The sequence below is a fragment of the Astyanax mexicanus genome, chromosome 11 (assembly GCF_023375975.1).
Source record: "Astyanax mexicanus isolate ESR-SI-001 chromosome 11, AstMex3_surface, whole genome shotgun sequence".
Lineage (NCBI taxonomy): Eukaryota > Metazoa > Chordata > Actinopteri > Characiformes > Acestrorhamphidae > Astyanax > Astyanax mexicanus.
Genome location: NC_064418.1, coordinates 11807611 through 11821957, shown reverse-complemented (window position 1 = coordinate 11821957; position 14347 = coordinate 11807611). Strand labels below are relative to the sequence as shown.

Here is a 14347-nt window from a genome sequence, read left to right as displayed (position 1 = left end):
GAATATATATATATATATATATATATATTTATTACAATATTTTATTCAATTAAATCTGGTGACCTTATAATATCAATTCACACCAGCCCTAGATTCCAATCAGCTTAACCTCCATTATGTATATTAAAATAGATTACTATCTCCAGTAGAAGTGATTGAGCATTGTGAGCTCATTGTGAAACTTGCTCAAATCTCTGGTTACAACAGTAGCCTTCACATTCCAAAGTCATGAGCAGCTACTGCTCCTATTACAGCTTCTTGTATCAGCTTATCCACCGACACAGAGAGAAAAAGAGCAGACCAGGACCTGATGTAACTCAAGCATAAATCGTTCACATCCGGTCCTTTTCAGCTAAATAACGGTTCTGTGCGTTGTGTGGATGAGTCACTCAGTGATTTAATGAGCATTTTGTAATCCTCTTGAAAGTACAGCAGCTATTGTCTTGCTTACCGAAACTGACTGACTGTAAGAACGTGGCTTTGTGCTGAAGATAAGCTCAATAGGGACGCGTGTCTAACGTATTACTGCACCACAAGGCCGACATTGTTTCTAATAATTAATATCCACTCAATGCTTGCTTATATAACATGGTGAAAGACCAAGATCATCATCTACGATCATCATGAGTTCATATCGTATTAATTTTCATCTCTCTCCTTCCTCTAGGGCACACAATAATGGAGTGAGCCCCAGTAAAGAGACCAAGGTAAATCACTTTTAATTTCTTCCTTTGAGAATTTGAGAGTTTTGGTTGGAGTAAAAAAACTTGGGTTGTTTCACATTTAGAAGTCAAAACCAAACTCTTAACCAAGGTTTGAGTGTTTGTTACATTGTATATTTTCCATTTAATACAGTTAGTTTTGGTTTCACATTATAGTTTAGTGAGTGGACTAAAGAACTTACTGTGAATCCATTTAATTTACACTGATTGGTTTGTAAAGGGTGTGAATTCTGCCTCCATTTACAATCATTACTCAGGTAGAAGTATAGATACTAGGGTTTAAATTACTTCTGTAAAATTTGAAGTATCAACTCAAGCTTTGTACTCAAGTAAAAGTGTAAAAGTACTGCTTTCAAAACTACAAAAATTCAACCCAACTGCAGAAAACCCTTAAAGAAAGAAAAAAAAATAAATAAATAAACACACCACTCCTCATGTGGGATGGAATACACTACCGCTAGTGAATTGGGACACAGCTGGAGAAAAACGCCCTTATAAGGAGTTAGAGAGCCCAAAGACAGACGGAAAAATGAGAACAGGCGGAAACTAAAGTCATGCCGAGTGCGACAGAGAGACAGGGGAGGATGGTAAACAAAAGCTCACCAGAAAAGCATTTTATTTAGTTATTTTTTGTCATTATCTATCATTATAGTTCCACCAACATCATGGACCAGAGTTATGCAAGGGGAAAGCTTAGGTCGTGCCACAGGGGCCTATAGTGCAATAAATTATACTTTTTATCCAAACATATAACGTGTGCCTGTTGGCAGCTATGCCAACATTCTAGCTTCGCCCCTGAAATAGCAATACGCCAAAAAAGGAAGTAGCAAGTGTCGCATTGATAGGTTTATTTTACTTTATGTCCAAAACACACCCATGATTAATTAGTAGAGAGAATAGGTACATGCTTTTTGCACATTTCAAGCTCTCGCTCAAACGTACTTTTCCTGTCGTTACGATAGCAAAGACTCAACAACAGTTCCATGGTTGCTGGCTCACCTAGAGATCATAAAAATAGGGCTCTGAAAGTGGAAGATACTTCAAAGTGATGCCATAGAAGACCCACATTTGGTTCCATAAAGAGACATTTAAGATATCAGATATGTGATTGTGAGAGTAATCTCTCCGCCCTTCTCCCTCCCAGCCTGTCCACTCTCGTCCTCCATGGTCTGCGGTACCTGCCAGCGCCCTGCCCTCATCCCAAAGTGCTGTGGAAATCGAAACTCTCCCCAGGAGCCCCGGCGGCAGCCAATCAGAGAAGAGAAGGTGAGCTTTTCGCAAGCGTAATGCTATAAGACAGCTAAGCCGGGTAATCCCCCACCCTGCTGTCACTGTCCGCTGTCTTACCTGTGCTCCCACACTGCTGCACTGCCTGTGCACTGAGACTGATGGACTCAGTGGGGGGGGTTTGTGTTGGTGTTGATGGTGAGGGGTTGTAGGGCTGTGCGATATAACCTACATTTATTTTATTCATAAGTCAATATTGATAGTTGCTAAGTTTTGTATTCGTTGAGGTGAACTATGAAGAAGAACTGTTTTTCCAAAACTACTTAGTACAATACAAAAATTGTAAGAAACACTGTAAGTATTCAGTGTTTGGTATCATCCATAATCTTTAAAACCGTCAAAAAACTAGGAATGAAAAAAAGCTAGATATTCGGTCTAATTGTCTTATAATCAGCTAAGCTAGTTCCACGGTTCCTCTTCTCTGTTGTGCTGTTATAAAGGATAAGATTAGCATTTGTATATAACCTTGTTGAAATACTAAAGACTACAGATTACAAGCGCATGTTACAAATATATTATATTGCCTAAGCTATTCGCTCATTCATGCAAATCATTAAACTCCGGTATTTCGATCACTTCCATGTCCACAGATGTATAAAACTAAGCACTTAGGAATGCAGAAAGAATGGGTCGCTGTCAGGAACTCAGAGAATTCCAGCATGGTATCGTGATAGGATGCAGCACCAGGGCAACAAGTCCAGAGATGAAATTTTCTCACTACATAAGATTCCACAGCCAACTGTCAGTGATATTATGACACAGTGGAAAAGACTGGAAACAAAAGCAACTCAATCTGTCAACCTAAAATAACAGAGCGTGGTCTGAGCATGATACTGAGAAGCATAGAGTCACAATTAGCTCAATTAGCACAATTAGTCTTCAGATTAGCTCATGAACAGTGTAGAGCGTAGGGAACTTCATTGAATGGGTTTCCATGGCCGAGCAGCTCCATCCAAACCTTACATCACCAAACGCAAGGCAGGAAAGCAGATACTTTTGGCAAAATATAGTGTATCAGCATAAGCCATTTAAAAGTTTTACTGTTTCGGCCATTTTGGAGCAAATAAGAAAGCCAAGAGCAGATCACTGCAAACAAACAAAAGCCTGTAGTTCAGCTCCAACTTATTATGAAATTATGAATATCTAGTCTGTTCCATACAAATAACTCTTAACCCACTAGATTGTCAGTTTCCAACAAGATTTCTGAGATGTGAACAGTAGTTTCAATATAAGCAAAAGTGCCCAAAGTTGTTACTCAGAACATTGTGGAATTTGTACAAGTACCTAAATAATCTCAATATAGTAATCTCAAAGTAATATTTGAAAAGCCTAGGATCTCCAGAAAATAACATCTGGCATGTGTGTGTGTTTTTTTTTTTTAAAAGCAAAGTATACAAAGGTATAACAACAAATGTCAAAAATGGCCTAGAGAGCCCTAAAGAGTTTCATATTCATGTTTCATGGATCATTATTTTACTTTGCTGCACAACAGGATGCTTATTTGATCATTTCAGGTAAAACATGCATTGAAATAGAAGCCATGCTTACAGCCAGTGATGGAAAGAGACATGCAAGACATCACAGAAATTGTTGTTGGTTTAATGATGCATTGAAAAGAATAATCAAATGGTTAGTCGTCTATAAAAATAATCATTAGTTGCAGCCCTAGTGAGTTAAAAGACTGGCTAGAAGACTCCTTCCGCCCGTTTAGCAGATAAAGCACATGATGATTGATCGTCTGGTTTACCAAAGCAACAGTTCAAGGTTCAAATCTTCGCTGCTAATGCCGGATTGAGGAACAGTCAAGAACAATTGTTTGACATGGAACAGACGGCGGCCCCTTGTCTGGATGAGGCCCTGCTGTTCTGGCAACAGGGAAAGGATTGTTTATCTCCTGCTGTCTGACTCTATTACTTCACTTACTCTCGTTTTCTGTCGTTCTCTTTTTGCTCTTGAGGCAGTCTGGGGATCACTGTACTGTTAAGAGCTTTTCCTTAAATGTCCTGAAATGCAGAAAAAGTCTTAAAAGTATGCTTTTATCAACAGTGGTTCTCATGCCTGGTCATGGTGGACATTCTGTCTTGCACATTTTAGGGTTAATCATTTTCCCAACCCTGATCCACCAATTTAGACATTTATCAAGCCCAGAGTTTTTAAGGTTGTGTGTGCATTTGGAAACTACCGAAATGTGCAAGGCATAGAGTCCTCCAGTATTGGAAAACACTTTTAAGGAACCTTTTAAAAAAGGTGTTTCAAGAAACAAGATCTTCTGAAAGCCTTTTCTTGAAGGTTCCTTAAATAATCCTAATAGATTCCTCCATTGTTTCAAATTGAAAAAAAACCAAGAAGTTCCTCAGAGAACCTCAACTTACCAATGCACTGAAGTACATGCTTGCATTATGGGTGTGGGAGTAAAACATTGTGATTTTATTATTATTTTTGAAAGTATGTTCTGATGTTTGTTCTAGTCTGGTGTTCTGAAACCAAACACCCTTGTCATAAGGTAAGGTAGTTACTTATCATTTCTAACGCCTGCTGGGATGCTGCCTCCAATCAGTTGTATGTCTTTTGCTGGGGTGGTCTCTCATGATTGGTTCTCTTCCAGCTGGGCAAGGCTACTTTTACAGCTCTCTCTTGGTGCTCTTCCAAACTGATGCAATCAGCTGATGTGGTGAACTCTCTTGATGTACCGAATCATGGATGGTAAATTGGCTTAGTTTAGATTTTGTTCTGCTTTCTTACAAGCTTTGGACTCTTTGCAATCTCTTTGTGAAATTCTCTTTCCTTCAGCTCTTTCTTAAACTAGTTGAGGCTAATGTCGGTACATAACAAAATCACCAGACAGGAACACAGAAGCATCCATGAAAGTGTTAACATCATGCCAGTTTAGAAAATGATTCAGGGACTAGTATGGCCCATGTAAACCAATCACAAAACAACTAAAGGCAACCACAGCAGAGCTGTTTATGACAATTCCATGAAGGTTGAATTGGAGGGATCGGGCAAATTTATTTAATGAGCTCCACAGAGACTAATGTTGGGTGATCAGTTGAGCTTTGGCCTGCAGTCCATCCTAGAGGTATTGGATGAGGTTGCATGAAGCCACATAAGGTGCAAGTCAGAAGGTAATGTTGGGTGATCGTCCAGTGCTTTCCAAAGCTTACCTTGAGTTCCATTACTCCAAATAATACAGTTCCACTGCTCCACAGCCCAGTGTGGTAGTCTCCACCGGATGTGAGGTCTGGTACTAATATTGGGTGATCAGTAAACCTTTGATAATCCAGATATTCTCAAAGAATTGAGCTCTATTCTCCAGATAACTCGATTTCGGTGCTCAGCAGCCCAATTTTGATTGTCTGTTCAAGGAATGATGTCAGGATGGGACTACAACAGAGAACTCAGGTACACTGCTCCACAGCCCAATGCAATGGGAGTGGAATCAGGGACTAATGCTAGCAGTAAACCAGTAAACCATGCTAGCAGTAAACCATTTTCACTACGTTTCATTTTCGTTTCCAATTTCATCCATATTAAATGAATGCGACCAATCCAGAAAACTTTGTTCCAGTTCCCCAGAGTTTAGTACTGGTGGTCTGTTTAGGGAAAGGAGTAAGGTTATTGACTAATGTTAGGTGGTCATCCAGTACTTGATCTGAAGTGCCAAAGCTTAACTGAGGTTCCATCACTGCAGAACCGAGAACTCCGTCCTCTTCTGCAAAGCCCAATGCTGTTGGTCTCCTCAGGATGTGGGGTCAGTGGCAAGTGTTGGGTGATCAGTTGAGCTTTGGCACTTCAGATCATCTCAAATGTATTGGATGGAGCTCCATAATTTCAGAGAAAGCTGTTCCACTGATTTAGAGATCAGTGCTGATGGTATTATCTGGGACTGAGGTCGGGGACTTATGTTGGGCGATCAGTTGAGTCTTTGCATAAAGTCCATCCCAGTGCTCCATAATCCAGTGCTGGTAGTATCATCAGAGATATCGCATTTCCACCAACGTGGAATCAGCACCGTTTTGGCGAACCTAATTTTAAACCGGTATGCTGTGTTTCCACCAACAAAAGTAGGTTCCCAAACAAGAAACGTTTGTTCGCAAGTAAAATTGAAGAATACTAGGTTCTTCAGCGCAAACCGTGACCATATCTGTGAACGTGTCTGGTTGTACAGGAGCACCGGCACTGTACAATGCCCTATGTTAATGACGTATGATTTGACATTTTGACGGTTCCAATAAAGCTGCTTGGAAATGGAATTGGTTCAAGAACCTAAGTTCTTTTGGTGGAAAAGCTAAAAGTGAGATAAGGGACATTGTTATAGAAAGATACGTAATTCCAAGAATCTACTGGAATTCCATCACTCCAGAGAGTTCAGTTCCACTGCTCCACAGCTTGGTGCTGAGGGGCTTTCTACCAATCCAGTCTTCATTTGACACTCATTTGGCTGTGGCTGCTTCATAGTTTCCTGTTCTGTTTGTCAGGGTTTTTCTGTCAGTTTCTGCCGACTTTGCTGGGTTCTTAAAGACTGGTTTGGGGAAACCCTGCAGTGAATCTCAAGCCTCTTTTTCTGTATCTTGCTTGGTCAGCAGGTTTCTTTTCTTTGCGTGGGAGCTGACTAACAGTAGTAATTCTGAGCATGCACCACTAATGTGAATCAGATCCCCCCCACAAATCCTTATCTAAACTAATAAGGCTGGTAAGCAAATGGCATACACTGTATTTTGGCCATTGTTTGCTGACATGTTTTGTCTTATTGAAAATATTTGCTCTGGACGTTTCTTCACACTGTTCTTCATCACTTCCCTGTGCTCTGTGAAGTTACCTTACATCCTTACATCCTTACATCCTTACATCCTGCACCTCATTTTTTAATATGTATTGTAGCTTTAATAACCTAGGTCAAAACTAGTCATTTTGATGCTTTTGATCAAAAGGTCATAATTGGTCAATTTTCTCTATTTTTATCATACCTAAAATTTCAGTATACCATTAGTATACCCTTAAAACGTGGTTCTACAGTGATCTACTGTTGAAGTGTATGGTTCTGTATAGAACCACAACAAATGATTGCATCATCCTTGCTGCTGAAACAGTTCTACTCTACATTGATAATTCTCAAATGTTTTGGTGTTTGTTCCATAGAACCCTTTTCAATACCATACAGAACAGAATATAACCCTTTAAAACCTTTAGAATTATAATCTGCTACGAATATTACTTAAAAGAAAGAAAGTATCAGGGCAGCTTCATGCCAGATCACGACAAGTGATGGTCATTCTTTGATCTTTCAGCATGTCCAGCTCTTCTTCATTTCCTAAAAAATCCTTCCACTTCTATTCTATTCTTTTTTCATTTCTCCCTGCCTCCTGTCCTGTCCAAAACTCCCCCGACTGTCCAGCATTCCTCTCAGCAATCATCTTCATCTCCTCTTCACTACACCCTCCCTAACTCCTCCAAAACCCCTCCCACTCAGGCCTCCCATCCTCCCCAACTGGCGAGACTGTTTGGCTCCACCCCTTCAGCCTGGACCCCTGCCCACCTCACATTCCTCTTGGATCAGGAAGACACAGTGTTCTCTGACCAAGTCTGAAGTGAACCTGCCTGAGCTCGAGCGTTCCCCTGCATGGCTTTAACCACAGACCCTGCTTTGGTCTTCAGCGTCCAGCCCGTGATTGAGACTGTCCAGAGCACGGCCGTGGGCGTGGACAAGATAACGAACGATGGCTGATTTACAGCAGACAGCTGAGGAGAGTACTGCCTGCTGTCAGAGACACCTTACTGTTACTGCTGCCTCACAGTTTCTAAAGAAGTGACTCGACCTGTACTCAGCCTCCTCTTTACACTGAAAGTGGATTTTATTACTGATAGAGCTTGTTCTGTTCTACAAAGTGATATAATCTAGAACTCAAAGCACACTGATTCAGAATCCTCTACACAACAAACACCAGCAAACCCAAACACTGAGTTGTTGTCCATGCCTGTGTGATGGTTGTGCCCATTCAAACTGCTCTATTGTTCTTAGAATTTGAGTATGGAATTCTAGAATGTTCCCCTTAATTATATTGTTTGTGAATATTCTCCACATTAACTTCTTTTCACACTCTACGAGAAATACCTCTTCCATTCACACTGTTCTTGAATACTTCCAACGTTTGCACCGTAACAGCATGTTTCCAGCATGCACACTAGTATAGAATATTCCCAATTGTTTTTTTAGCATTTACATTGTTCTAGAATATTCCCCAATTCACACTGTTCATTTAAAAATACTCCCAATATTAACATTTCTGAAAAAATGGGGGAGTATTCTAAAACATTTACACTTTTCCATTTGCACTGCTCTAGAATACCAGCAATATCCACACTGTTCTAGAATATTCATCACATTCATAGTGCTCTAGAATTCTACCTATATTCACACTGATCTAGAATATTCCCCTTATTCACACTATTAATAATAATTCTCCCAGTGTTCACACTCTTCTAGAATGCACTGTTCTAGAATATCCCTCCCCTTTTCAATGTTCTAGAATACTCCCAATATTTAAAATGTTCTGGAAAATTCCTTCCATACTTAGTGTTTTCAGAATACCCCAGTAATCACTGTTCTATAATACTCCAAATATTTACACTGTTCTGGTATATTACTCCCATTTATAGTGTTCAAGAATACTCTCAAGTATTCACACTGTTCTAGAATACTTCTAGTATTTACACTGTTCTGAAATGTCCCTCCCCTTCATGGTGTTCTAGAATACTCCCGATATTCACACTTCTAGAATACTCCCCCATATAATATTTTAAAATATCCCTGTTCTAGAATATTCACCCTATTGATACTAGAATACTACACATATTCATATTTACAATGTTCTGGAATACTCCCAATATTCACACTATTATAGAATACTACTCCCAGTATTCACACTGTTCTAGAATTGTTCTAAACAGTCCAGAGACAATGGTCAGCACTGGAATGTTGGTGTTTGGCAGGTGATGTTGGGTCATTGTGCTCTGGGCCGCGATTCAATCAATCCATCTTGCATTTGTATGTTTTTTAATTTAAGTGATTTTTCATTTGAGTTTATTTCCATCCATTTCAGTGCAGTTCTAGTCTAGTTTTTAGGATATTTTGTCCTGTTACATTCTATCAGAATAATTTTAGTTTTGCACAGATTTAGTTTTTACCAATGATCTTCAACTACCTTATCCCTAACTGCTTTACAGTAAAACTCTTACCAAAGGACACTTCTTTTTCTCACCTTGGTTTGAAAGCATTTCATAGTGACTAGTGATTAATATTAAAGTGTATTCTTAAGTTTTGGGTTCTGTTTTTCTTGAAAGTAAAACACTCAGATCATGATGACAAGAAATCATGATGACAATAATAAAAAGACTGTCTTTTTTTGCACAAATCAAATAAATTAATATAATAAAGTCCCAGTAAATCAAGTCCATGCCTTGGCTGCATGCAAAGCTCTTGTTTGGATGTGGTTATGGAAATGACTATTTTGAGAGCAACTTTAGACATAAGTTTCAGGATTGGTGCTGTTGGATTGGATTTAACAGTAAGAACGACTGAAAGTTCTTATCTTTGAGCCTCTGCTGCTGGACACGTCAGAATGAGTAGGAGTCGGAAAGCATTTGATGGTGCTGCTCCAGGCTGTGTGTGTGTGTGTGTGTGTGTGTGTGTGTGTGTGGTCTTTTGATTTTAATTGAGCTGTAGAGGAATGCATGTGTGTGTGGTCAGCAGGCATGCAGCTCTGTTAGATAACAACTCCTTTATTTCGGCATGCTTCTGAATCAGGAGTGTTCAGTGAGGTTTGCTTTTTCTTAGCTGCTGCCGGTGGGGTTTAGTATCTCTCTTTTTGATCAGGCTGAATCCGTGATGGAATTTAGGCCATTGTTACACCTGGAAGTCTTAAAATTTTGTTTTAAAGTTTTAAATTTGGCTTCCCTGCCAGAATCTGACTCAATTTAAGAGTCATTTCTTTCATTTCTGTTTACCAATAAGAGTTATTCTACAGTTACAGAAGATAGAGGGGTCACTAGAGTAATGTGCTACATCCATGCTGCTGCAAGTTCTTTTTCTTCTTCTATTGTTTAATGGTTGATGATTGAAATCCTTAAATTTTAGTCATTTTCTGTAATCGTAAAAAGTAAAATAAAAAATTACAAACCGTCCAAAAAATATATTTTAACACTGCCAGCAAACCTGATAAAGCCGTTACAGAAATACAATAACATATTTTTTGTTCCGTATCTTGGTAGAACCCCAGTTGTTAAGGCTCTTTCACACAGTTTTTTTTTTTCCCCCCACATATAAAAAAAAAATTATGCGATTTTTAACACAGGACCTTTTGCCGCAGGTAAGTTCCTTTACACATGATTACACGAGTGGAAGTAAAGAAGTGTTTCAGGAACTGTTTGGTTCTCACCTTCTTCCCTGTTTCCTCTTTACCCAGCATGGCCGCCGCGGCCGGCCTGCTCGAGACGTGCGTGGACGAGGTCATCCTGGTGCCCGTTCCCATAGCAACGGCGGGTTTGGAGGAGGAGCTGTGCCCTGGTGCCGCTCACCCTTCACGAAGTGCAGCTGCTGAGGAGAACCTGACACTTACAGGTGAGACACACACACCCAGACACACATATTTTATCATTGCTAACCTTGTGAGGACAGTCCATTCACATAATAATAATTGTAGCCAGTTTATACTACCTCTACACCTATACCTAACTCTAACCTTAACCTCAGTTACTCAAAGTAAATAATTTGTCTTCTTTAGATTTTCTAATTAAAGTACAATTGTTTGTAAAAAAAAAAAAAAAAAAAAGCCCTTCAAAGTTCAGAGGACAACAAAATGTCCTCATAAATGGGACGTTGAGGAGGATCAGGAGATTCTGGTTCGAATCCAGGTCATGCAGCTTGCCGTCAGCTGCCCGAGCCTTGAGAGAGCACAATTGGCCTTGCTCTCTCTGGGTTTGTAGATTGCGTTCTTCCTAGGTTGATGTTGATCAGCTTATGGCGTCTGATGAATCAGAACCGAGACTCTGCGCTTTCCTCCAAGCGCGCTGGCTACTCTACATGTGCTCGTCTTCACCCTCCTTGTGTTGTGGCATCACCTGTGATTGTGGCTATATAGCTGAGCAGCAGCTGAATGAGTGGGACAATTAGCCTAGCTAAATTGGGAGAAAATGAGTAAAAAAGTCCTCATAAATGACCGTTTATGACGTACCGCTATGCTTGTGAGGACATGTAATTCTCACAATGCTGCCAAAACATGTACACACACACTCACATTCATCACTAAGGGTTTAACAAGTTGATAAAATAACATAATTTGAGAACAAGAAGTTATCATGGCTGTAAGAAAATATGAGCAAATTATGAGATCAGATATTATTATTTAGTAGTAATAATATAATAATTATTTTTCGGCATTTTCTGCTCCATTGCTTTTTTGGCACTGTTTCAATCTGACAGGTTACTGAAGGACAGCATCTGTAATGCAACTGAAACCAGCTTCTAAAACATTAAACATGAGTCGCAGATATTTTCATGACATGTAACATGCATTGTCATGCTCTCTGTTTTTCACATCACCTCCCCCGGTCCTCTCCACTCTGAGGGTCTCGGTGTGTCTGAGTGAGCTGAGTGGTTGGTTAATGCTGAGTGTGTGTGTGTGTCTGCTGTGCTTTCAGAAGCTGCAGCTCGGCTGAAGCAGCTGGAGATCGAGAGTGCGCCGGTTTCTGCTTCTCGCTCCAACATCAACCTCAACATGAACAACCAGGTCAGTGCAGCCGCCCGGAACAGCGTGGTGGAGCCTGTCTGCCTCATACAGTACCAGTCAAAAGTTTGGACACACCTTTAATTCAGTGTTTTTTTTTTTTTGTTATTTTAAAATGTTCTGCATTGTAGCTTAATACTAAAGATATCCAAACTATGAAATTATTGAACAAAACAGAATATGTTTTATATTTTAGGCACCTCTTGCTTAGATAACAGTGTTACACATCTTGGCTGGATTTTCTCAGGCAGCTTTATTAAGTAGAGTCACCTGGAATTTTCAGCTTTCAGTTAACAGCTGTGCTAAACAACATCAGTTGTAAAGTTGTGAAGAGGTAACTAAATAAAGGGAAAAAATACATTAAGAAATAAAATCAGTCAATCTGAAAAATTTCAAGATCTTTGAAATTATCTTCAATTGAAGTTGCGAAGATTGTCAAAAACGTTGTGATGAAACTGGCCCTCATCAGGACCACTACAGGTAAGAAAGACCAAGCCTTACCAACCTCAGCCTCAGAAACCAAGACAGACGAGAGAACAGGATAGCGTAACTGTCACAAATATTGATGATCATTCCTATATAAACACAATGGGTGACATTGAGGTCATACTAATATATTGTACGAAACATTGATAGTGTAATTATTGTGAACGGCCTAGTGATTACAGATTATTAGGGGTTGACAAGCTCAGCTCATAGGCCAGTGACACTTGTGTGTGTGTGTGTGTGTGTGTGTGTGTGTGTTCATTCAGGAGGATGTGCTGAAGCTTACAGATAAGTGTCTGAGCAGCGTGGGCAGCAGTCCAGCGCTGAGTCAGCTGACCGCTCCAGATGAGCTCAAGAGCAACATCCTGAAAGCCCAGGCAGAGGCTGCACTCAGGGTAACATACACACACACTCTTACACACACACTCTTACACACACACACACCGCACAGAATAAGGCTGTTCTTTATTTTAAAGGTAAAATATATCCAGTGCTTCATATGTGCTCTAAGATGCTTGAGCACAGATATGAATAATTTTCAAATCACATTTTTTTTTATGATAATCATTTCTTGTATTCAGGAGTTTGCTCATGTGACATCCAGTAATTTTTAAATAAAACTACAATGTGAAAAATAAATACCCAGAAAGTTTTGTAAAAGTCATGGAAATTTGATCTAAAAATATTTGTGTGTTCCATTTATTGACAAAGAAAAGCTATTTTGAGCTAACAAATAAATCATCATCAGTCAGTTCACTAGGACAGGCCTAGTGAGTTCATCTCGTAATTTGGTTACAAAGGTTTTAAAAAATGTATTTACAAAAAAATAATGATATTAATGATTATTAATAATGTTAAAAGAAAATGATCAAAACGAACAGAACAAGTTCTTTGTCGTTTTTCTTAAAACTAAACTTACGTGACTTAACTGTACAAATGTGGATTGTCTTTGTTCAGGGTGTGAAAGAGGAGGCAGGAGCAACTGGAGAAAAGAACTGTAACCTGCAGGAAGCAGCAGCCAGGTGAGATGATCGATGACGAACTCTAGGAAAGCTGGAAAAATATTTGTTATAAATTAGGGGAGTCAGTTGATTTTAAAAAAGTATTGTGATTAATCACACTTTTTCTTCTTCACACTTTTAAATTGGCAGAATTTAATGGGGTAAATTGCTAAAAAAAAAATAATAATTGTATTGAATGCAACAATATTCAGTGTGAAAATTATGATATTTTTTTTAGCTGACCGTTCCCTCTATTTTTGAGAGGGGAGGCTATAGTAATAACAGTGTAGTGTTGTGGAGTTTAGGGCTGGCAGAGTAGAATCTTTTTTTTTTTTTTTTTTTTTTTTTACTGTATTCTAATACTTTAAGGCAAGTTTAATGCTTTTTTTTTAATGGAGAGTATTTTCATGTGTTGAGTTTAACGTACAGCTTGTTAGCAAGTGTGAAGTGTGTGTTGGTGAGGTAAGGAGGTGGTGAGTGAAGTTATTTATCTTCTTAACACATCAGTAAATGTCACTGTGTTATATCTCTGTATGGTCTTTGTAAACTTTGTCACAGGATTAAATTGAACATTTTTATGTAATATGTATCTTTCTCTCTCTCTCTCTTTCTCTCTCTCTCTCTCTCTGTCTCAGGCTGAAGGGACGTGGTGGGCGGATGGGCAGCACCTCCTCTCTGACGGTGAGCGGCTTTGCAGAGCGGCAGGAGCCCAGGGAGGCTCTAAAGCAGCCTGTCCTGCAGCCGTCCAGCAGGTCAGTCCAAAAAAAAACAAAAAAAAACAGCACAGTCACAAAAGACCACTGTGTGTGTGTGCACATGTGTGTGTGTGTGTGTGTGTGTGTGTGTGTACTTATTAAGAAGTAGTGTAGTGTATATGTGAGTAATCCTGCTGGGTCAGTGGTGGAGACAGTGGAGCGTGGGGCTGAATCTGGGGCACACTCAGATTAAAGGAGGCACCTGGTCCTCCCCCTGCTGGAGGACGGAAGTCGGGGATGCTTTAGTGTGACTGATACCTGAGGCGTCTTCTGTTGCTAGGGTTGTACAAACATTTATTTGAATGAGAAACTGT

At 39.6% G+C, this 14347-nt stretch overlaps 1 protein-coding gene across 3 annotated transcripts in view; it reads left to right on the top strand.

The window, feature by feature from the left end:
- Nucleotides 1-14347, top strand: part of epb41l5 (erythrocyte membrane protein band 4.1 like 5) — a 52972-nt gene that overhangs the window by 29066 nt on the left and 9559 nt on the right. For all 3 annotated transcript variants that reach the window (XM_007260573.4, XM_007260570.4, XM_007260569.4), the window contains exons 15-21: nucleotides 668-707; nucleotides 1867-1988; nucleotides 10472-10626; nucleotides 11706-11794; nucleotides 12544-12672; nucleotides 13235-13299; nucleotides 13914-14030. In XM_007260573.4, coding sequence (XP_007260635.3) covers nucleotides 668-707; nucleotides 1867-1988; nucleotides 10472-10626; nucleotides 11706-11794; nucleotides 12544-12672; nucleotides 13235-13299; nucleotides 13914-14030 — 717 coding nt within the window. The remainder of the gene's footprint in view (nucleotides 1-667; nucleotides 708-1866; nucleotides 1989-10471; nucleotides 10627-11705; nucleotides 11795-12543; nucleotides 12673-13234; nucleotides 13300-13913; nucleotides 14031-14347) is intronic.